The sequence below is a fragment of the Pleurodeles waltl genome, chromosome 9 (assembly GCF_031143425.1).
Source record: "Pleurodeles waltl isolate 20211129_DDA chromosome 9, aPleWal1.hap1.20221129, whole genome shotgun sequence".
Classification (NCBI taxonomy): Eukaryota; Metazoa; Chordata; class Amphibia; order Caudata; family Salamandridae; genus Pleurodeles; species Pleurodeles waltl.
In genome coordinates, this window is record NC_090448.1 from 306273199 (window position 1) to 306298492 (window position 25294).

At 43.7% G+C, this 25294-nt stretch overlaps 1 protein-coding gene across 1 annotated transcript in view; it reads left to right on the top strand.

The window, feature by feature from the left end:
- Positions 1–25294, top strand: part of FANCD2 (FA complementation group D2) — a 1182674-nt gene that overhangs the window by 69853 nt on the left and 1087527 nt on the right. Inside the window, exons 5-6 of the mRNA XM_069206781.1 lie at positions 18835–18938; positions 19829–19892. Coding sequence (XP_069062882.1) covers positions 18835–18938; positions 19829–19892 — 168 coding nt within the window. The remainder of the gene's footprint in view (positions 1–18834; positions 18939–19828; positions 19893–25294) is intronic.

Here is a 25294-nt window from a genome sequence, read left to right on the forward strand (position 1 = left end):
CGAGACAGCCCACCTTTGACACAACCCCTTTGGCGTGCCATGGATTTCCCAAGAAAACCGTCAACAGTGTCAGAATCTCTCTGATATACCTGGATAACTAAGTAGCACAATGTTCAGTCCTCCCATCTGAGGAAGTGAGTTTTCTCACCCAGGCCACCAGTTGAGGAATGCACAAGATTTGGTCCAATTTTACTCTCAAATCTGACATTGCATCACACTTTTCCAATGCTCCATTATCCTGTGCAATCCTACAGGCATATCTTTTAGGTATACGGAAACATTGTCAGCATATAAAAATACTGAATTGATACATTCTGTAATACTTCTTAGAGTTGCAGAGTTTGGTTTCTTTTCGTAAGAAGTTTCTGGTAACAATTGGTGCCATAACGCGGATCAGGAATAATTAGCAGACAGAGAAACACTTTTTTTCCATAAAAGAATTATGCACTAAAAAATCGCTAGGAAACAGAATGTGCAGTTAAAATGTTTTTTTTACTATTTTTTTTTAATCATAACCAAGTGCCTATGATATGGATTGCACCACATAGGAAGCAATAGTGCAGCAAAGTAATTTATAAGTGATGAAAACAACATGAAAAATGCCATCATGGTTATTGCATTTTATAGCATTAATACCCTCTTTATGCTATTTCTAGGTGCTGTGCTAGTTTTAGCATATCAATACATAAACTGCTCAATTCTGAAATTCAAAGTTGGGTTTCCTTCGGATTCCAGTCTTCAGAAGAAAAAGTCTGTATTGTTTTGTCTAGGTAGAATGCCTGCTATCCTTGTCAAAGGCAGTGGACAAGTCATGCTCTGTGAGTGGCCTGTGAAGGCCACCAAACCCATACAAACCTTCGATTGGAGCCGGTGCTGCTGTTGTGTGTCTCTTGGGCAATATTCCTGGTGCGAAGCTTCTCTCTAACCTATGGCATGATACTTGAAGTTATAGTAAGATTTGGTCATAGAACATGTTGAAAATTGTTAAGCACTAAACACAGTTTAGCTCAGTGCTTGTTGAACATTGTTAAAATAAACAAGAAACAAAACTTAGCCAGAGTTTGTTGAATATTATTAAAATAAACAATAAACAAGGGATTACCAGGTAACTTATTTTAAAGTGTTAGAATAAACAATCTTAAACGGTTTACCAGCCGTATTCTCTTTTGAAGGATAATGATGACAAAAGTCTGAGGTCACTAGCCGTTTGGAAACTTTGGGCCTGATTACAACCTTAGCGGAGGGGGGTTAATCCGTCCCAGATGAGACGGATATCCCGCCCGCCGTATTACGACTTCCATAGGATATAATGGACTCGTAATATGGCGGGCGGGATATCCGTCACATTTGGGACAGATTAACCCCCTCCGCCAAAGTTGTAATCAGGCCCTTTGTGTGTTAGTAACACCTAATAACGATATGCTCAAGCAGAGAAATTCAACTATCATGAATGCATTTGCATAAGCTGGATTATTACCATTTTATAACATACTTAGAACATTGAAAAACATGCGCTGTGAATGTGCATTCAACTGAATCACAGTTGTTCCCTTGTCACTTATTTGGAAATACCCATTTTGTATTGAAGTGAAGGACCTTTGTTCCAGAAAAAACATGATATTTAGAGCAGCAGTTGTCACTCCATTATGTTTATGCCAGAGTCCTTTGCCCACAATCCTCACCACATTTACGAGGGGTTCATAACTAAAGTAAAGATATGTAGGGAGAGGTGGCATCGCATATGCTTGACTCTCTTAATACAATATGAGCTTGAAATGACCCTACTTGTGGTGACACTGGGGCTAGGCATGGTATGTAATAGTGAGAGCTATTATAATAGTTTATTCTCAGGCCTAAGTCTTCAATATTGAAAATATGTACCTCCAGCTAACTATTTTCAAGCCTTTTTGAAGATACACTGCTATTCTAGCAGGATGAAGTGTTGAGATGGAGGTTGCATTAAGACCTTGCTATGGACCTTGTAATTCGATGTTCAACATCGATAAAGGCCGTAAGTAAGTTTTGTCAGTTGTGTATTTGCCTGACTTGTAGGGGACAGATATGAACAGGGCTTCCCAAGTAGCCACTGGCCATGTGCTCTTTGAAAGTGCTGCTTCATACTTGTTAGTCAATTTTGGTGCCAGAAGGTCTACATACATCAAGTACAATTCTGTAGGCAGGCTGTCTGGTCCAAAAGCCTTCCTCGTAGTCATCTGTGTAATCTAGCTGTTAATTTCTTGTATACATAGTTTAGTGTCTCTATCAGGTGTGGGGGAGGAAGATCTCCTGCCTTATCCAGGAAATCCCTCAGTCCCTATTGAATAAGTCCTTCTTTGCTAGAATTCAACTCGGGGAAGTAATCTAGAAACACTTTGTGAATGCCTAATCATGTGTATACTACCTTTCATCCTTCTTTTCTGGTAATGGATTTGTATTAGCCAAGCTACTAACCTCCTAGGCTTATTCCATCTGCTGTGTTTCTTAGCCACTAGTACATGTTTTCCTTTTGTTTAGAACTATTCCTCTTACAATTTCACAGTTTGAGGGACCACAGTTTCTAACTTCTTCAATCTCTTTTTTGAATAATCCATATCTCGGTCTAATCCCTCCCAACCCCAAAGCAAAGTTCTAATACATTGTCCCCTAATACCCGCCTCAAAGGCCAGTGCAGCTTGCATTTTTCTAAAATAGTGTCCAATTTCTTCAACTATTGTACCCTTAAAAATGGGTCCTCCAGTGCTGTGGCCTAGAGCATCCACAATGGGATAATGGGATTACCAGCAACAGGGATGTGTTATTAGATGTAGTGCTGCCAAGAAATTCTACCTGAGCATCCAACATTTTTGTTTTAGAACAAAAAAGTTTATTTAGTCTAAAATTGTGAAAATGGGAGTAGAACAAAAATGTGTTGGCGCTCAGGATGACACTTTCTCCAGGAGTTGATTAGGTTCCAGTTGGATTTGTATTCGGTCACTGTCTTGGCTGTGTCTCTCACTGGTAAATTAGACAAAGTGGGAGAAAAATCTATTTCCAACCAAATCACTATCAAAGCAATAATATCCCACCCCCTTCTCACCCACCCTCATTAACAGTGGCCAATTCCACAGTGAGGATTGATGGTGACTCCAAGATGCAGCCTAGTCAATGGTTGCATATAACCAGTGAATAAAACATCTACGCCATCCAGTGAAGTCTTAGCAAGGACATAGTTTTATTATCCTCCATTATCTACTTGGTTTCAATGCTGTGAAAAGCAATCCAGATCCTACCTATATGACCCCATGCCTCCACCATATTCTGAGTATGCTGTTTGAAATATTTGGCCCCTCATTCATTTTGTACGTTTATAACCTTGAGCTAAGGTTTCTTTCTAGCAAAACATGACTGTTTTGAGCGTCACTGTCTAAAATACAAATAGTTCTATTTCTTTTAACAGTATTATTCAACCTCTTAACATCCCATGTCAGGAACGTATACTTGCTCAAGTTGGCCATTGAACCTCTCAACCTGTTATTCAAAGTTAACTTTGTGACAGCTGTTTTCAGCATTTGAATCTGTGCTATATGGTAAACTTCACTGTAAAACAGACCCACCATAATCAGAAAGGCAATGGTCCTGTCCTAAAACAAAACCTAATCAGCCATCAAACTTCCATGCTACTGCATATGGAGATAGGAAAGTTGTGGAGCAATGTCTCCCTCTATTCCTAACAGCTGTATCCAATTATCACTTCCTGATTGGTATTCAATGTCTAAAATGATTCAAGTATATATGGCTTTGTTACAAGTCCTCTACATAGATCCTGTAAGCATAATCCAGCAGAATATGCTCAAATTGTGTCATCTGTAGATCTGGAGGTAACACTGGGTTGATTACAGCCCTCCCCATTTGAATGATCCATGTCTATTCCAGAATCTATTTACTCCTGTTGTGATACATTGTAACTCTTATAGGTTTATTTTACAGGTGCTGCATTTTACCACTCTTGCATCTGAGTACTGAAGGTTCTCTTAACCCGTCCGTGTCTAGGGGTTAATGGCTGCTCTTGGTTGGATACCATGTATATGCTGGGATGCTTGACGCAGCCACTGGCTTCTTTGCAGTCAGTACAGAAACATGACCTCCCTTCAGCCATCACTTTCAGGTGTACCTTGAACAAAAGTGTGTACTATATTCCCATGTTTCTCATTTTGGCTTTAAATCCAGGAAGGTGAAACTCTGTGGTTGCAGAGCTAATGCACAATTAAGGACGGGACAGTCCCAAAACAATGGAAGCGTGCAGTAATTAGACCCTTGTTGAAGAAAGCCGATTTAGATCCTGCCATACCTGGCAATTATTGATCTATTTCCCTGTTAGCACAGATAGGAAAATTACTTGAAAAGCATGTAAACCAAACACTGTCACACTTTCTAGAGGGCAACCATCTGTTATACCCCACTCACATGGACTTTCGTTCACAACATAGCATGGAATCAGCACTCCTAGTCGTGACGTAGGAGCTAAAAATCATACTTGTCGAGGAAGGTGCTGCTGCTGTTTTGCTTTTAGATCTAAGAGCGGCATTTGATACGGTAGATCATACAACCCTGGCCAAAAGGCTCAGATAAGTGGGGAGGGGGGGATTCAAGATAAAGCCCTGGAGCTTTTGACATCTTTTGTGAAAGATAGAAACTTTCAAATTATGGATAACTCATGCGTCTCATATTTTGCCTTCTAAGTGCGGGTTCCACAGGGCTCATCATTGAGTCCTACTTTAATATCTACGTTCGTCCACTAGCCAATATTGTTCAAGAATTTGGGTTATCTATTTTTTTCTATGCGGACGACACTCAGTTAGTGGTTTCCCTTGCAAATGGGTCTAATTTGGGTAACCACCTTTTAGCGCCCTGTCTGGAAAAAGTGGCTAATTGGAAGGCAAGTTGCTGTTTAAAATTAAATTAGGAGAAGACAGAGTTAATGATCCTGGGGAACAGTCTTCCCCTCTGACCTGTCCGCAACTGGCCCAGTTGTATGCCCCCACCGCCCTCCCACCCACCCACCTCCCCACTCAATCCTGCTTTTCTATAAAGAGCGTGGTAATGTGGCTGGATCAAACCTTAGCAGTGGATGCGAAAGCGATAAACCTTGCTGCAACATGTTTTGGATTACTCAGAACGATCCAGTAGATACTGGATCTAATCCCAGAAAACTTGAGGAGAACAGTGATACAATCATTGGTGGTGTCCAGACTGGATTATGGGAACTCATTGTCTTTAGGATCCCAAAAATGTTATTAAAAAAACTGCAGATAGTGCAGAATAGGGCAGCTAGACTACTCCTTAAAATACCGAACCACACACCAGTGAAGGAGGCTCTGAGGTATCTCCATTGGTTGCCTGTGATGCAAGAATTACGTTCAAAACTCTGGGGCTTGCATATAAAGCCATTTAAAACAAGGGACCAGTAAAGATCGGAAACCTCATCTCCCTATGTCCCGACCAGATCGCTAAGATCAGCTCGCAAACACCTTTTGAGAATACTGAGAATCAGAAGGGCGATATGGGGAGGTAGACCATTCACTTATATGTTCCCCAAACTCTGGAAGACTATGCCCCACCAGCTAGCTAAGGCATTTGAAGGAGGAATCCAACTTTCGAAAACAAAATCTTAAAGCTTGGCTTTTCTCTGGGATTTTCTGCACTACTTTGTCGTCTCCCCTATGATCAGCCATACTCACCTAGTGGTGGGAAGCTCTCAGGAAGCTATGCGCTCTATAAATGCTATAACATAACAATTATGATTTTTCTGTTATTGACGACTTAATGGCAAATTATGACCGGCCTTTCAAACCACCTGTAGGAAAGTATCCCTATTTCCATTATTGGTCTCTGGGTTGCTCTTGAAAGCAGAGAACACACCCATTGCTTACTAAAGGTTTTTTGAGCCAGTGTTCCAGGACAGCATTCATGGTTGAGCCTTCTGTTTTTCCTCAGTAGTACAATGAGATCACGTTTGATGTCTGCTTTAGCTGTGCAAAAGCTCACTGTTCCCTGTCTTCAGTGGCTGCCTTGCGCTGACGGTCTTTTGGGCCAGAACCCACATGTCCCCATCCTCCTCTGGTGTGTTCAGTTGATCAGGAGAACAGGCAAATTCAGGCACACTCTACCTTGCCTGCTCTCGGGCAGTCAGCACCTGCACCCCAACAGCTGCCTGTCAGCAGCATGTCAAGTCCTCTTCACCCGTGGCACCGCTCTGGACTGCTCCGCAGATCCTTGATGGACTCCTGCTTCCATATTGCCTCTCACATGCTGTCACTGCTCTTTTGGCCACACTGCTTCGCCTTTGCTATGTGTGGGCAGCCTCTACATCCTCAGTCGACACTCCTGGGTTCCTCAGTCTGTTATCTACTAAAAGTAGGTTAATCTGGGCAGACATCATAGCAGAATCTGGTGCGTACAGGGTAGCTGTAAGAGCTCAAAAAGAAGTATCTCACAAAATGAGATTCAGACCACGTCCACCTGTTAATTGTATTTGAAGATATGGACAAAAAGGAGTATGTTCATCTGAATCTTTGAAGGAAAGGAATGAGGTGCACTTCTAATCTGGAAAAAGAAAAATGCTAGCTGATGTGCTTGCTCTTTTAGCTTAAGCCTCACACATGAACATTGATTTAAAAAAAAAAAAAAAAAAACCTTTCATGTGAAATTTACAATGAGTTTTAATTATCTAAGGTATCAAACTGGAAAATATCTCTGCAAATAATGCCTCAGCCTGGATCTTGGGGATCAAAACTTTGTGGAAAAAACCTTGTGTGTTAGCAGATTGAGCAGAGTCTTGTACTGGGCAAGTTGTGCGATTCACTGAGTTCCTGAAAATCTTCTATGTTAAGCATATATTTAAACATCACATTATTGAAATAGTGTGGATCAGAAGTAGAAATTAAAAGATTAAACTGTAAAGTTCTAGACTCTAAGTAATAATCTCACAATTTGGAAATAGAATAAGTCACCCACATCTAATGGTAGAAATAATTGATGCAAGTGTATGTTAAGCTGTTTGTTTCCAGACAAATTTGAATAACCTGTTGTGCTCTTTTCTAAAACAAACAAACAAAAAAAAAAGGTAAAATAGATTGTAACTAACAGGGTAACATGGAGTGTGAGTAGCAACCTATGATTGATGGTGGTAGGACCTGCCATCTGAAGAAGAATTGGTTAACCCTAAGCCTTAGGGAATAAAAATAACTAAGCACAGTCTTAAAACATCATTGTTCTCAAACTGTTGATGCTTTGTCGGTTGGTTAACACTGAGAAGTCTAGTTCCCATACTGTAGGCCACACAAACACTCCCCACCCTCACCCGGCCGACCCCATCTTCCCTCTATGCCTGGTGATTTCATTGGTACCTATGTAAGCTTTCTGGTCCATCTTGATAGTCTCTGACATAGAATGTTTCTGCAGTTTCTGTAGACTGCAATTAACCTAATTAGTGATTTAGTTTTCCGGCTGATTTGCATATATAATTGCCACCTGTTCATGTAATTGCTGCGGGCTGTGAGCTTAGCATGTGGTGGCCAATTAATGAATCAGTTTTATCTGATGAGATAACGTTGGGGCAGATGCACAAAAATATTGTGATCGCTGTAGGAAGCTGTAGTGCAGTGTACCAAATGCAATGGTACACTATGCAGATAGTACAGGTGACCCTTATTGGCTGACAGAAGTTAAAGTAGTAACCCTAAATGCTCTCTTTTGTGGTAGTGTGGGCGATAAGTTTAGGCTAATCAGCGAGTAGTGCTAAGCACTTGTTGAATACAGAGTCAGTAAATGAGACACACATTCAAGAAGTAACTCAAGACCAATTGTAGAAAAATACAACATTTTTTATATTCCTTTTAGACACCAAAATTCGAGTACTGTTTGGAATGTTACTTTGCACAGTGAGTATTACACACAAATGCAGTAATGCCTTTCAGTGGAGAAGAAGCATGTACTACAAACAGGTATTTGCAATTGAATCTCAGGGGTCCCTTTTGGGTTGTAGGGTGCTAGGGGATGAAGGTCACAAGAACCACCAGCAATTTGGTTTTACCAGCCCTAGAGAGTCCGGGTGCAGAGGTGCTAGACAAGTCGACTGCCTTGCACGGTTGGCGAAGAAGGGGGCCACCTACAAACCGGGTGCAGAGGGGGACTTGGGGCAAGTCCAGGAGCTACCAACGGGGGCTTAGTCTGTGAGGGTCCTAAGAGCAAGGGGGCACAGTCAATAGTCGTGGACCCAGGCCAGGGAGCTCAGGTGCAGAGGGTTTTTGGTCTGCTATTCCTGTGCATTAAAGATGCTTATGGTGTCCTGTGAGATCTGCAGAAGGGTAAAAAAAAAACAGACAGTAAGGCCACTCTCCTGGGCAGCCTCGTCGATTTCATCGTCCCTCGGGTACATTGTCATGCACCGGTGGTGTCTGATCCAGACACAAACAAGCCTTGCTGCTTGCAGCGGCTCTGGTACCCAGGGTATTGGTGGGCGTGGCATCTCTAAACTTAATGGGGGAGATGGGTGTGTCCTCCTGGAGTACAGTGACCTCCTCCTGGAGTACAGTGACCTCCTCCTGGGTGACTGATGCATTGATGGACCTGGTGGTCAGCAGATCGGTGGACTAGATGTTGCGGTCAGTGCCTGCAGGTTACAGGGAAGTGGATCCTCTAATCCAAGGGAGATACTGGCTGGTTTGCAAAGTGCTGGCAGCCCTCTAAGGCTTTTGGGAGATGCACAGCTGCAGGACAAGTCGGGTCTGGGTGATTGTTTGTTCAGCAGCAGGTTTGGTGCCAGAAGTCCAGGCTGGTCCGCAAGTCTTGCGTTGGTCGGCTCTTCCTTGTCCTCTTGCTTCTTCAGTCAGATTAATCTGTGTTCCTGGTGTCAGGGGGCACCTAAATACTCAATTTAGGGCCATTAGGGAAGTGTAAGCTAGTAGCCAATGGGCTAATTACCTCTGGGGTGACTACATCCCTTATATGACCACTTCCTGTGGGAAGTGGGCATAAACCTGTCTGAGAGGTCCTAAGTCCACCAAAAACAAGATGGTGGAACCCTTCCTTCATGGAGCCCATCATGCAGCCCATCTTATGGGTGTGACTTGCCTGGTAGTGCAACACGCCTAATTGCATTGCTAATTTCCCACCTGTTGTGGTGCCAAATGGGCCTCCGGGCAGGGGGTGGCATCTCCCAGGTCTGGGGGAAGCCGGGGTCATATATCAAAGGCGGCAGGGACTTTGAAGTCCCTGGCCTTGGTATGCAGATTCATTAATATCCTGCTGGAGGAGGCGATAACACCTTCCTCCGGAGCAGGGATTGTTTCGGCACTCTGAGCGTGTGCTCTCACCTCTAGGGGGTCAGAAACTCATCCAGCCCATTTCGAACCAGACAGGGATTTATCCAGTGACTTTTGATACCATGCTCCCCCTCTAAACCAGGAATGCAAAAATATGCTTTCTTGACCAACAATATATAATAAGGCCACCTTCAAAAACTGGACATATATTCAAAAACTGACGTATAGCCTTGAGAAAGCCCCAGGTTTGCATACTGTCAGGGGGCAAAACATGTGTTGGCTGTTGTTCTCCTTTATATATATATATATATCACAATAAAATAGGCATTGAACTCATGGACTGGTTTCAAAGTGTTTCCTAAACCAAAAAACTCAAGCATGATGTCAAGACCTTTTAACTTTAAGATGTAATAGCAATGGCTTACCAATATCTTACTGCAGTTACAGAAACTCATTTGTGGGGCAGTCTGGTCGGGAACAGTCAGCCAGCAAAGTAAAACACTAGTCGGTTTCAGGGGTCACCTGGTATGGTTACCCCCATTTTCTGCCTTTTGTCAGTGTGTTTGACTGTGTTCACCGGGATCCTGCTAACCAGGACCCCAGTGATTATGCTCTTTCCCTTCAAACTTGTTAACTTGGTTACTTACACCCCACATATGGCATAATGGTTCCCCCATGTAAGTCCCTAGTATACGGTAACCAGGTACCCAGGGCATTGGGGTACCAGGGGATCCCCATGGGCTGCAGCATGCATTATGCTACTCATAGGGAGCCCATGCAAAGTGTATGTGCAGGCCTGCCACTGCAGCCTACGTGAAAGGGTGCATGCACCCTCTTCACTACAGGTCACTACACCAGGTCACTCCTATGGCAGGACCTCCTAGCCCAGAGGGCAGGGTGCAAGTACATGTGCGTGAGTGCACCCCTGCACTAGCAGAGGTGTCCTCATGAACTCTAGTTCAATTTTCCTGGAATTTGTGAGTTCAGGGTGCCATTTTATGCTTGTACTGAACATAGGTCACTATCTGTGTCCAGCTACATAATGGTAACTCCGAACCTAGGCATGTTTGATATAAAACGTGTCGAAATCATACCTCAATACTGTTGCCAGTATTGGAAGTATGATTCCATGCACTCTGTTGGGGCTCCTTAGAGAGCCCTCCAGCATTGCTCCTATAAGCCTTCTGGGGTTTTCCGGGCAGCCCAAGCTGCTGCCACCCCTCAGACAGATTTCTGCCCTCCTGCTGCTTGAACCGCTCAAGCCCAGGAAGGCAGAACAAAGGATTTCCTTTGGGAGAGGGGGTAATGCCCTTTCCCTTTGGAAATAGGTGTTACATGGCCTGGGAGAGGTAGCCTCCCCCAAGACACTGGTATACTTTGAAGAGCACATTTGGTGCCCTCTCTGCATAAGCCAGTCTACACTGGCTCAGGGACCTCCAGTCCCTGCTCTAGTGAGAAACTGGACAATGGAAAGGGGAGTGGCCTCTCCCCTGTCCATCACCACTCCCAGAGGGTCCCTGGGTTCTGCCATCTTGAATCCAAGGTTGGCAGGGACCTCTGGGAGCACCTGAGTGGCCAGGTCAGGCAGGTGACATCAGAGTCCCCCTCTTGATAGGTGGTCACCTGGCTAGGTGACCAATCCCCCTTTCAGGGCTATTTAGTGTCTCTCTCTTCGGTGAGTCCTCAGATTCGGCTTGCAAGATTCCAGCAGGACTCCTCTGCGACCTCTACTTAGACTTCTAGCCACTGGAACCGTGACTGGACCCTCCAGGATCCGATAATCTGCATCCACGGCGAAGACTCTGCTTGCAGCATTGTTTCCATGGCTCCTTCCAACTTCTGCAACATTTCTCCAACTGTGCATCCTCTGAGGACGGCAAGTCTTCAATGTGCACGAGAAGGAAGAAGGAATCTCCCTTAAAGTGAAGGAGTCAGTCCCTGCATCCGCAGGCACCAACTGCAATGACGACTAGCTGCATGGATTTCATCTCATCCTGAGCTGCGTGGGTCCTGAATCACGGGTGGTGGTCCAGAGTAGTCCTCTTGGTCCCCTCTGGCAGCTGTCCAACTTTGGTGGAGGTAAGCCTTTGCCTTCCGACATAAAGGAGTGCCCCTGTGCACTGCGTCCCTTGCAGCTACCAAGGCTTGTTTGCATCTCTTCTAAGGGATCTTCAGGCTCCGTGTAGCCCCAGCACTCCTTCCTGCGATGCATAGCCCTCTGCGTGCTTCTCCTTCGGCTTGGGACCCTTCTGCAGTTGCACTGCGTGGACTCCTCTCACTCCTGGTTCCTCGGCTGGTGGGTCTCCTGTGGGGGCTGCCTCTTCTTCTGTGGACTCTCTGCCTTGCAGAGGGTCTCCCTAGGACTCCCCCATGGGTTGAGTCCTCCTGGACCTTGCTGGTCTCCGGCAGCTCCACTTTGTGCTTCATCGTGACTTCTGCCTTTGCCAAGGCTTGTTGGTGGCTTTTCCACATCACTGACCAACTGCTATCATCCATCGGGCATGGGACGTTGACTGCATCCTCCAGGAGCTCTTCACCTGCTCCAGGGCTGCATTCCTTACGTCTTCGTCCTACCGTCGACCAACACCTGCAACCACAACTGGGTGGGCAGTAGCTCCTGTTCCCCCTGGAGTCTTCTGTGACTTTTGCACTTGGTCCCTTTCTTTCACAGGTCTTCCTCATCAGGAATCCACTTCTGATCTCTTGCAGTCTTGTCTGGATGCCCTTTTCTTTCCCTTTAAGTGGTTTGGGGAAAATCCAGTAACTTGCTCCTTTCTTCCTGGTCGCTGGGGGTCACTGTGGTATTTACCTTTGGGGTTTCCTAGAACCCCCCGCCCCGGCTCCCCTCTACACATTCCACTTACCTAGGTGGCATGTGTAGAGGTCACATCCCATTTTTTTTTTTTAGTATATGGTTTGGGCTCCCCTCAGGTCACTATTGTCTATTTGCACTTTTTTCTATCACTTTTTATGCCTATTGCTTATTGCTAGTGTGTTACTTACCTCCTATTGGAGGGTGGCCTCTCTAGTACTTTTTGGTAATTGTCACTAAAATAAAGTACATTTATTTTTGTCACACTGAGTGTTTTCTTTCATGTGTGTAAGTGCTGGGTGACTACAGTGGTATTGCATGAGCTTCCCATGTCTCCTAGATAAGCCTCGGCTGCTCATCCACAGCTACCTCTAGAGAGCCTAACTTCTAGGCATTGCCTACACTACACTAATAGGGGATACCTGGACCTAGTATAAGGTGTAAGTACCGTATGTACCCACCAGTGTTCCCTCTAAGCTGTGCGCCTGGACTGCCGCGCACAGTGTGACTTTGCACCAATCGGGGGCTTTAAGGAGCACACAAAACAAAGGGATCGTCTGCTGACAGGTGAAGAGTTCTCAGTGAGGGGAAACAGCACTAATAACGCTGTGAATGCAACGATATGCATTGACTACGCTGCTGTTAACACTCATATGCGTTTAGTACGCATGCGTTTACCGCGCATATGCGTGGCAATGGTAGAGAGAGGAATCGGGCGGAAGGAAGGCGCAGCGACCAGAGGAGAGAGGTAAGTGGGGCCTGGGTTGGGGAGCGAGGGTTGTGGTAGGTTTTTAAGACAGGGTGGGGGATCGCAGTAGGTTTCAGCGCAGGGTAGGGTTTAGGGTTTAGGGTGTGGTGGTCGGTGGGGTCGTTTTTAGGACAGGGTGGGGTAGGTTTTAGGACAGGGTGGGGGTAGGTTTTTAGAACAGAATGGGCTCGGTTTTAGGACAGGGTAGGGCAGGTTTTAAGATTTAGGGTGGGGCAGGGGGACGAGGTAGTTTTTCGGACAGGGTGGGGTAGGTGTTTGGACAGGTAGGTTTTAGGGTTTAGAGCTGGTCGGGTATGTTTTTAGGACAGGGTAGGGTAGGATTTAGGGTGGGGTGGGGTGGGGTGGTTTTTAGCACAGGACAGTCTAGGTTTTAGGGTTTAGGGCAGGGGCAGGTCGTTTTTAGGACCGGCCGGGGTAGGTTTTAGGACAGGGTAGGGTTTAGGGTGGGGGGCCAGGGTAGTTTTTAGGACAGCACGGGGTAAGTTTTAGGGTGAAGGCGGGGTCGGGTATTTTTTAGGACAGGGTAGGATGGGTTTTAGGACAGAGTAGGTCTTAGGGTTTCGAGCGGGGTCGGGTAGTTTTTAGGACAGAGCGCGGTAGGTTTTAGGACAGGGTAGGTTTTAGGGTGGGTTGGGGTATCGGGGTAGTTTTTTAGGTCAGGGTGGGGTAGGTTTTAGGAGTCAGGGTGGGGCAGGGTGGCAGGGTAGTTTTTAGGACAGGGTGGGTTACGTTTTAGGACAGGGTAGATTTTAGGGTTTATAACGGGTTGGGTCGTTTTTAGGACAGAGCAGGGTAGTTTTTAGGACAGGACAGTGTAGGTTTTAGGGTTTAGGGCAGGGGGTCAGGTAGTTTTTAGGACAGGGTAGGTTTTAGGGTTTAGGGCAGGGTGTCAGGTTAGTTTTTAGGACACCACGGGCAGGTTTTAGGGCAGGAGTAGGGTAGGTTTAGGGTGAAGGCGGGGGTCAGGGTAATTTTTAGGACAGGATGGGGTAGGTTTTAGGACAGGGCAGCGTAGGTCTTAGCGTGGGGCGGGGTTGGGGTAGTTTTAAGGACAGGACAATGTAGGTTTTAGGGTAGGGGGTCGGGTAGGTTTAAGACAGGGAGAGGTAGGTTTTGGGACACGGCAAGGTAGCTTTTAGGGTTTAGAGCGAAGGCAGGGGGTTGGGGTTGGGGTAGTTTTTAGAATACAGCCGGGTAGGTTTTAGGGTTCGGGATGGGGGTTCGGGTAGTTTTTAGGAAAGGGTGGGGTTGTTTTAGGACAGGGTAGGTTTTAAGGCATAGGGCTGGGAGGGAGGTGTAGTTTTTACGGCAGGGCAGGTTAGGTTTTAGGGTTTATGGCAGAAGTTAGGGTAGTTTTTAGGACAGGGTGGGGTAGGTTTTAAGACAGGGAAGATTTTAGGGTTTAGGGCAGGGTGTCAGGGTAGTTTTTAGGACAGGGCGGGATAGGTTTTAGGTTTCAAGGCAAGGGTGGGAGCCTTTTTTAGGGCAGGAAGAGGTAGTTTTTAGGCCAGGGTAGGTTTTACGGTTTAGGGCGGGGTCAGGGTAGTTTTTAGGACAGATGGGATCATTTTTCGAACAGGGTAGGATTTAGAGTTTAGGGCAGGGTGGGGGTTTGGGTAGTTTTCAGGAAAGTTTCAGACAGGATTTAGGACAGGGCAGGGTAGGCCAGGGGATTAGGGCTCTGGGCAGGGGTTGGCAGGGGCAATTTTAAGGGCACCTGGGCAGGTGGAGTATGTCAGGTTTTGGGGGCAGGGCGGGGAAGAATTTACCATGCATGTTACTTTACCAAACATGCTTTTACAACTAAATTCGTTGTAAAGGCATGCGTGGTAAAGATGCGGTCGTTGTAAAGACCACATTCTAAACGCATTTGTTGTTCCATCATACATCCTCAGTGAGCTGTTAATGAAGGCAAAGAGAAGACCTTGATATTTGTCTTCCTTCCTCCTGGCCCCACCACATTTCTTGGAGGAGCTGTTTTTGAAACTACATCAACAGCCCATAAGATTTACACACTTTGGAAGTGTTAAAACAGGGAACATTTGGGAGGGTACTACAATTTCTATAATAAAAGCACAGCAAATTAACAAGCTATTTTGGTAAAACCATATTTATATTTGGAATATGATGAATATAAAGCCCAACAGGTTCCAAGAAAACAGCATTCTAGTCAAACTTACTTATTTAGGAAAGAAGAGAAATGCAGAGACGAAAAAGAAAAGTGAGCTCAGATGAATATAAAGGTCATTAAAAATCTGCATCTCTGACACACTGTCCATGGCTAGGAGGAACATTTCTCTATTAACATTCTTAATTGAATTCAATGGGCCAACTTATTGTTCTGTATGTAGTTTGAAAGCTGCAAACCTGTTCTTTTAAGCACATAGTGATTACTTCACAAAATTATTCTTAATAATTACAAGAACTGTCAGGGCCGCTGAAGGGGTTACTACAATCACTTTGTTAAAACAAATCTCATAAAACTAGAGATAGGTGAGCCTACAACTGAGAGAGAGCTGAGCTAGAGCCAACCCAGTAGTCTGGCCCGGATCTTAGAACCCATGCACCAGACCAGCCCTGAAAAGGTTTGCTATGTAAACCACCCTACAAACATCACATAAAGTATAATGAGGCCTCGTCAACATTCAAAAACGTTAATTTGTGTATTTCTTTAACAAGTGGAACCTTTGAAACAAATGGTCACACTGCATTGAGAAGTACTTATTAAAAGTGATGGTTTTTAAACATGGACCATTAATGAACTATGAGGCAATTTATGTAACCCCTGTAAGTGGGTAAGATTATTGTAGAGAAACATTGTAGTCTGTTAAATCAAACAGAATGGATTTTGTGCAACTGGTAGTCTGAACACATATTTCAAAGTGTTTGTATATGGAATAATGGAGAAAAAAGGCTTGATAAAATATTTGCCGAAGATCACACAATTTTGGAGGGGAAGGCATTATTTATCCAGGTTTTCTAGTTTACTTTGTACAAATCCGCCAATAAATGGGATCTATTTGTCTTTCCTTATCTTAAGGCGTTGTTTTTACCTCTTTGTGCATTTTTCTGTACTTCTTATTTAGCAGGCCTCGACCCAAATAAATGGGAGCACTTTACATGAGCACCTGTTCACATTCATTCTATATATTGTGAGTTTAAAATGAGTGGTTTGCCGGTATGAATGCAGTGTGAGTAATGCGAGTGCAGGGTAAGTGGTTGTATTGGGTGTTTAGGGTGAAGTGATTGCTTGTGTAGTGTAGAATGGGTGGTGTACGTGTGTGTGTATGGTGTGTCGGGTCTGTGTGAGAGTAGAATGAGTGGTGTGTACAGTGAACAATGTGCCTGAATGCAGAGTTTCAGTGTGCATATGAGTACATCTATGTGAGGTAAGCAAAGTGCCTAAATAGGGTAACCAATTTGTCTGCGTGATTGTAGGGTAAGTGGTGTGTCTTTATAATTGTAGGGTGAGTGATGTGCGGTGAGTGCAGGGTGAGTATTGTGCCTTTGGTGTGCCTGTATAAGTGCAAGGTGTAACACATTAAAGCCAGACATATTTCAATTCACTACTTAAGTTTTAAATGTTTGGGCAAGTGTCCCTTCTAGTCTCAATAGAAAGTAGTGTCATCTAAAATAATTAGAGGGAACACTGGTACCCACCACACACCAGGCCAGCTTCTTACAGGTGCCCTATGGGTGCTTGTCATAATAAATCCAATACTGGAATCAGTATGGATTTATTAAGACGAGGTGTTTGATACCAAACACCATAGGTTTCAGTGGAACTATTATGTAGATGGGTAACTCGTTATGACCAGTGCCCAGTACGTACCTTAGGATGAATTCCCTGTGCACTTGCAATGTCTATTAATAGAACAAGACATCACAGGGACATATCTGTTCATGCATAAAATATAATGCACCCTGCCTTAGGGCTCTAGGGCCTGTTGTAGGGGTGACTTACATGTGTCAAATGTAGTGACTTTGGCATGACACACAGGGAGTGTGCCGTGTCGTGTTTTCTCACATGGTTTGCACCACGTCATGAAGTCTGCAGTGGCAGTCTTCATGCAATTTGTGGGGGAGTACCTTGGTTTGGCATACATGCTGTAACCCTTAGGGTACCCTCTTTAGTACCCATGCCCTGGGTACCAGGGGTACATACCATTTACTAGGGACATACAGGGGTGCTAAAGTGTGTGCCAATTATACACAATTGAGTTTTTCATTTTTAGGGAAAAGACCACTGGCACTTGACTGGTTAGCAGACTTCAGTGCACTGTCTGAGTCGAAAACCAGCATCTAGCACTTAAAAAGAGGGCACAAAGTGTGGGGATAATCTGCCGAAAGCCTGGCTTCCGACTATCGCAAACCATGTATTTAACAATATCACTTGGTTTGTGATTGCAAAATGCCTAATGTTATGTACAAATCCCACTATATATGTCTAAAAAGGTTTAGGTTTTGTAACTTGTAAAATTTCTTTTCCGATCACTCTACCACGTTGCAGAGCGGAATGAACGTAGAAGGGGCCTTCCTTTCAACTGGCCATTCTGTATGCAGTGTATCAGTAATCTGCAACCGCAAACGTGTCGTAAATCTTTGAACCTTCCTTTTACCTCAAAAGAGGTGGTAACTGATTTGGTAAGGTATCCCTTAGGGCACCTTCCCCTTTGGGAATTGTTTTTTGCATCCTTGATTGGTGCGGAGCACGCCTAGGGGGAGTAGGCTTTGGTCTAGGGGGACCACTGCCTGCTCGAACACATATTTTCCCAAACGTAAAACTTTTACTTTGTTAAAGCAGCAATGGTTCCTCCACGGAAGGTTTTCTTTCTGGGTATGCAAACACAGGGATAGTGGTCCCTTAAAAGCCACCATCACTGAGTTTGTTGGCAATTACAGGGCGTCGCAAATTGCCACATACCTACTTGATGTTACTTAGGCAGGGTGTTCTACGACCCCATGCGAATGCGAAATTGGTGATGTGACTTACAAGTATGTAGGTCACTTTTCAAAAAGTCGGTACCCAATTTGCATCAATGAGCCATTTGCTGTTTTCCGCATGAGAAGGTGGTTATTTACGTAGTTTTACTTAATTTTAAGTCAAAATTATTATTTCTAATTTTATTGTAAATGTTAAATTGTCTTGCCATTGATTCCAGTTCTTCAGATTAACCTGCTTGGGAAGCAGTTCATACGCATTACATATTAAACAAATGTCTTTACTTGTTTTTGCTAGAGAGAAGTAAAGGCCTCTAAGCAGGTAGCATTCAGGGGTATAGTGTTATGCATCGGTTGTCAAATTGACCTTTCGTAAGGTGGCCAGGGTTTCCTCAGTGCGATGCATAGCTGTATGGTTTCTCATGTCCGTGCGAACTCTTAGTGGGTAAGGCAGCCTCATGCAGCCCTTAAAGGGCAACTTTTCAGCTGTCTGTCTTCTCACTCCTATAGGCCAGCTTGATATTCTTTGATACCATGCAAGTCCAGCAAATCTGGTGCTAAAGCAAATATCCACAATACTAGTTGCCCTGAAATGGGCATATTTAGGGGTCCTTTTAAAACTTTAGATGATGTAAATGTGTGTAAAAGTAAAACCATGTAAGCACCAGGCATTTAAAAACCTATCTTTCTAGCGTGTTCATAGTTGAAGTGAGTACTAGTGAAATTGTGTGGGGTGGGTAGAAAGTGTTCGTTTCTGGAAGCTTCAGCTTGACATCGAACTTGCAAACCAGTAAAATATTCTCTAGCTGGAGAAATTGCGAAGCCGGTGAATAACAGGTCCATGCGTTAACTGGTCTGCATTTTCATAAGCATGTTCCACATACCAGTCGGTATCGATATCTAGCGAATTACTCATGCGGTCATGCTTTCAAAACCATCCACCTTATTTTTTAACCTTTGCCACCTGCGGCACGTTCTTACTTTAACTGTACGCTTTTTCTTTTTCATAGATTGTGCAAGAATTCATAAGCGGTCTAGAATCTCACATTGAAGACAGAGACAGGTTTAGAAACTGCCTGCTACCCTGTGAGCATGTGCCAGATCCCGATGCAAGGTGAACGATGCACAGTAGTGACTGAAGTAAATGAGGGCATAGAGAGCATTTACAGATATATTTATTATGAAATGATGCAAATTTCTTGTTTGATTTTGTCAGCCTGGCCTTTGGCTGGGAAGTTAAGATTGTATGACCTCTTATCTTCTCTACTTTTATGAGTTTACTTTTAACCATTAGGCACAACTTAAACTGCAGTTGTTTTTACATGAATGTTGTAATCTCATGTTTTTTTCAGGGTGCCACGACAACGCTTAATAGTTCTGACCACAAAAAAAAGCAAAGCCAGACAGCCAAATTCAAGAGAATTCATCTCGCCATGTCTAATTCATTAATTGACCTAACTTTCCGTAGACCTCACTTTTAGATTTGAATCATATAATATTTATTGATATAGATCTCCAGTGGTTTATTCGAACAGTAACCACTGAATAGGTGGGAGAAACTAAAGTTTTAATGTTTTATCTCATGGTTAATGTCACTAAATTGACATTTGTCATCTAGCTCATCCTGCTTTTCAATTCGTCATTGTTTTGCCCGCACACCAGTTGGTGTCTGACAGTGAAAATGTTTAAATGACCTCCATAGCATGGGGACAACTCCCATGGCGTAGGGGTAATTATTTTTTGGTTTTTGAAAAAGAAACTCCCGCTTTGGGAATTATATGGAAATTTGTTAATCTTTTAAAGAAACCTTGCTGAACAACCACATAGGTATTATCTTTATTGTACATAATGTGATAAATTGACAGGAATAACGGACAACAGAATTGTATCCAGGCCAAACATCGAACTCTTATAAATATGTCAGATCAACTTTAGTTGTTGTAATCACTTTATCTGTTTGTTTTTTTATTTTCCTGACAGCATTTCTGCTTTTTCCTCTTATAGTAACTCAACAAGTTCATTTCAGGAGAGCCTCATAAAATTACTTTTACGAATTGAAATTTTACAGGTAGGATGCCTAAAAAAAATATTTAAAGTTTTTATGTTCTGTATCACAAAAATGCAAGAAACATTTAAGTGAGTGAATGGAACATTTGTACAATACACATTGCAAATCTAATTGCTTTGTCGTGCTATAATTATCACAATTTAGACCAACCCATGAATCTGCCTACTGGTGTGAAGGTAACTGTACACCTAAAGAATGGTGGTATTCCACAATTATAGCTGTGTATTCTCTTAGATTTAGAACTTTACATCTTTGTTTTGTTTAAGACACGTTATTGAAATAAAGGCCTTACTTAATTCAAGCACACCAGTGGCAATACCAAAAAGTTTTTTTTTTTTTTTTTTTTTTTTTTTTTAGGGTAAGCTAGTATAAAATTATTTTATTTGTACTTATTCTGGAATATGTTTAAAGTTGCATACAAGCTTTGGATAGCAATCAAATGTTCTTGTTTTAAATTTCTCTATTCATATTTCCATTACATAACAAATTAATGTCAAATTTACCATATTTCACATTATGTTGACATAGTTTCCACAAAGATTAAGCCAAAGCTGTTCACTACCGATGACGATCAACTGTTCGATTTAACTTCTATGTAGATGCCAAACAGACAGAGGTAGTTAACCACCCTCTCCATTTACATTACCAAAGAGGAGGCCATGAAGAGACACCATATATCTCTTTTGCGGGAGGCCTCTGGCAGCAGTTCAACATAGAGCATTTGTGTAGCACCTCTGGGGTGTAGTAAATAGGATGTATGTAGGGATAATGTTTTAGTCTAAGTTTGCTACTGGTAGTAACTATTCTGTGCACATCAGTATGCCCACATTTCATTGGTTAGAACATTGTTGAGATCGCCATTACAGCACGCTCTGGGTAGGGTTATCATTTCCTACATCTCTCTGTGAATACTGGTGGCTTTTTTTTGAGGAATGTAGCATTGATTATTAGTTGGAGGGGTTTGAAATGCTATGGTTCCAGGGGAAAGCCATATGTAATCTACTTGCTAATTCATTTAAACCTGTGGCAGAGGAAAGCATCCAGCACCAGCACAGTGTTGTGTGCTTGTGCGCCAAATGTAGCAAGGGTAAAAAAACGTACCTTTCTCGTAGATATCACCTCATTTGATAAATCCCAGTTTATATAACTCAGATTTTGCGTTTTTTCCTCTGCCAGCACTGGACACTGTAGGTGTAGAGTTAAAGGGACGTCCTTGGAGGACAGTCGTGGATCCTGGGCCATCTTCCTCAGTTTTTCGCAGGCAGTGATAGGGCACTAGCTTGTGTTTATGTCCTTCCATGCATTGGTTCTTTCCAACCACAATGTAGTCTCTAAAGGAACGGGGCATGCCATGTTGCACTCCATCGCCAGATGAGCCCTGTATTCCTGGGACTGGAACCAATAATACTTAAAATGTGCTTGCTCGTTTAAATAACATAGTTCCTTATTGGGTGCTGTATATCCACTTCCTTTATATGGCAGATTTAATGTTTCTGAGGCAATTTTGTGTTTTCCCCCCCTCCCCAGGCCAGTCAAGTAATGTTGTAAGCATTTGAAAGAAGCATTTGGTCAAGGGGATGGGGACATAGACACAGTAGTATACACATTTAAGAGGGATGAACAAAATGTTGTTTTGTGTATATTTCTTATTGCCTCTGTTTTTCTATTGGGATTCAGAATGATTAATATAAGAAAACTAATACAGAAGAAAAATATCAAATTGGCCACAACCTATGAAAAAAGGCTGATCGTCCATCTACACTTGGGCTCTCTCAACTGTAGTCTTTATAAGCAGAAGACAAACTTTGGAGTGAAATCTGCCTAATAAAGGTCGAAGACAAATTTCCCCATCACCACACAATCCATGCCAGGTCAAGGATCTTGGCAACATCATGCACATGCTCCCTAACAACACTGTATCAACACTTTACACTTATACCCTATCCTCTCCCCTCCCTCTTATCCTGTCTCCAATTGGTCCATCGCTTCACAGTACTTTGTGTATCTGAGGATCTATTTAAAAAAATCCAGTACACTGCCTGACTTTTTGATATTCCGGAGAATCCACATACAAGAGCATAACTACGATAAAGGGCATTACACCATAACAAATGCAGTCCTAACATTTTAGTACTTTTGTCGGTGGCAAGATAGCCCTAAAATTCTAATATTGCCGGAAAATGATTTCTGATACATGGTGGGTGTAGGAAGCTGGCTATATACGTAGTCTACCAATGTAGGGGTGCACTATGCAGATAGTACAGACGACCCTTATTGGTTGATAGAGGTTAAAGTAATAACCCTAAATGCTCTTTTTGTGGTAGTGTGGGAAAGCAGTTTAGGCTTATCAGGTGGTAGTGCTGAGCATTTGTTGAACACACATAAATAGATGAGACACACACTCTAGAAACTCAAGACCAAACAAAAAAAACTAACACTTTATATTGTTTTAGACACCAAAAATATTGAGTTTAAGGTAATTACTGATCGGGATGTTACTTTGTACAGTGATATAAGTATCACAGACAAATGTGCTTTTACACTGTAATGCCTTTCAATGAAATAAGAACATGTACTGCATATAGGTACTTGCAATAGTATCTCGGAGGTCCCCTTTAGGTCTTAGGTTGCTAGGGGTCAGGAAACCAGAAGTTCAGTTTTACCTGCCCTGGGGGGTCCATGTGCGAAGGGAGGTGCTGGATGGATCGGGTGCCTTGCGCACTGCATGGTTGTCGAAAAAGGGGGCCACCTAGAAACAAGCTGCAGAGGGTTGGCTTGGGGACAAGTCTGGGCGCTTGGCGGAGGGGTTAGCTTGTGAGGATTCTGAGAATAAGGGGGGGGGACAGTCGATAGACCTGGACCCGTGCTGGGATGCTGAGGTGCAGAGGGTTTTGGTTGGCTGGTCCTGTGCTTGGTTGGACCTGCAGAGGGGGAAGAAAAACAGATTGTCGGGCCATTCCCGTGGGCAGCCTCATCGATTCCGTCATCCCTCGGGTGTAGGTTGTGTCTTTGCCGCCATGGTGTCTGGCCCAGACACAAGCAAGCCTTGGTGTTTGCACTGCTTCCATGCCCCAGGTATTGGTGCAGGGTGATTCCTGGTGGGCATCGCACCTCCAGACTTTGTGGGGAGACAGGTCTGTCCTCATGGGGAACGGTGACCTCCTCCTGGGTGCCTTCTGCTTTGGTAAACCTGGTGGTTAGCAGATTGGTGGACTTAATGTTGCAGTTGGTGTCTGCAGATCGCAGGGAAGCAGCTCCTCCACTCCAAGGAAGATGCTGCCTGGATAACAAAGTGCTGGCAGTTCTCCGAGGCTTTGGGGAGATGCACAGCTGCAAAATGATTCAGGTGATTGTCGGAAACTGTATCAGATAGGCAAGGGTTTGGTGCCAAACGTCCAGAGTAGTACATCGTTCTTGTGTTGGTTGGCTTTTCTTTGACCTCCTCTTCAGTCAGAGGAAACTGAGGTCCAGGTGTCAGAGGGCAATCTAAATACTCAATTTAGGGGGTGTTTAGAGGAGTGTTTTGTAGTAGACAATGGGCTACCCACCACTGGGGGGACAACACCCCTATATCACTGCTTCCTGTGGGGAATGGGCATAACCCTGTCCCAGAAATCCTAATTACACAAACAACAAGATGGTGGAACCCTTCCTTCGTGGAGCACATCATGCAGCCCATCTTAGGGGTGTGGCTAGCCTGGTAGTGCAACACATTTACTTGCATAGCCATTATGTGGCTGGGGAACTTGTAATGACCAGTGCCCAGTGCATACCTTAAGATGGCTTCCTTGTTCACTTGTAATGTCTAGTAAACAAACTAAACATCACAGGGGTATAACTGCTCATGCAGATATATCCTCACATGAAATATACTGCACCCTACCTTGGGGCTTCAAGGCCTACTGTAGGAGTGACACATATATTATATGCAGTGACCTTGGCATTGCACACAATGAGTGTGGCATGTCTTTTTTTCACTCATGGTTTGCACCATGACACACAGCCTTCATTGGCAGTCTACACGTAATTTGTATGGCAGTTCCTTAGGGTGGCATGATACATGCTACAGCCCTTAGGCACCATCTTTAGTACCCGTCCCTTTAGGTATTAGTGGTGCCTTTCACTAGGGACCTATGAGGTGCTACAGTGCTTGCCAATTCGGTTAAAAGTAGGTATTTATTGTTGAGGGGAAATACACAGGCACTGGAGCCAGGTTAGCAGGCTTCAGTGCACTGTCAATCGGAAACCAACTTCTAGCAGTTCAAATGGGGGTAAAAAGTGTGGAGGGCATCCTGCAAAAAGCCTGTCTTCCTACAGTATGCACCATTCCTTTCAGGTAAATGTTAACAGAAGAGCTCCCTCACAGCCTGGCCAAAAGGAGGTCAACAGGAAAGTAAAGGTGGTGGAGCAAGGTATTTTCCTCGTGTTCCCAAGTGAGTAATAGAGAGGGTTCCCAAAAGCCAAAGAAGCAAGAGCTTTCATCCTAGACACTTCCTGGTCTGAAAATAGGCCATAGTGTGGAGCTTCATTCAAGATATACGCCACTCAAGTCGTCCAAGAGGCAATGGTGACTGTTTAGGACAACACTAGTGCACTTTACCAAGCTTCAAAATGTGCATTTTCAAATTACATCCAACCAGAACAGCAGACATACATCTGCTTTGCCTTAAAAGGACATTCCTATTCATCTTGGATCCCTCCTAAAAGCAAGGGGATAGCTTTTCCCTTTCTTACCCCCAAAGTCAGACTTTCAAATAACAATTGGCTTTGTTGTACATTTTTACGTTTGCTGAAGGACTCTGGGTATTTCTCTACACCATTGCTCAATTAGGAGTTTAGCTAACATTCCCCGTGTGTGCGCATTTCCCTGTAAGGCACACATTGATGAAAGAATGAACTGTATGGAGGTCTCTCTAAATGTTTATTGAAGTTGGAACTGCATAGAAGTTGTCGTCCCTGGAACTTCATTTCCCACTTTATGCTGTCAGTTTTCTGGAGTCCTCAAAATGGGCTTGGATCTGATTAAGCCCAGACAAAGGGTATCTGGTGATGGGATGCTCTTGCTTTGTCTGGATCATTCCCAGCGGTGAGACTTTCATGCCTACAGCGTTTGGCTTGTATTGTATTTGAGTATGAAGTTCATGGTGCAGTGGGATATCTCAAAAAGGGTGTTACTTGATTTTTAAAAGCAATTTCTATCAGAGTTGGAATGTATGGAGTGTGTTTTGTTATTTCTCCCCTTTTGTTGATTCAAAATTAATAGTCTTGCTGTACAAAAAAGCAATCTCTCCATCTATAAATAGAATAGTTTTAGTACTTGGAGGCCTGGTGAAAGAGTTGGGCGCGCTATATTGATATTATAAAAGTGTCAGCGCCTGAACCTTAAATTAATCCTATAAGCA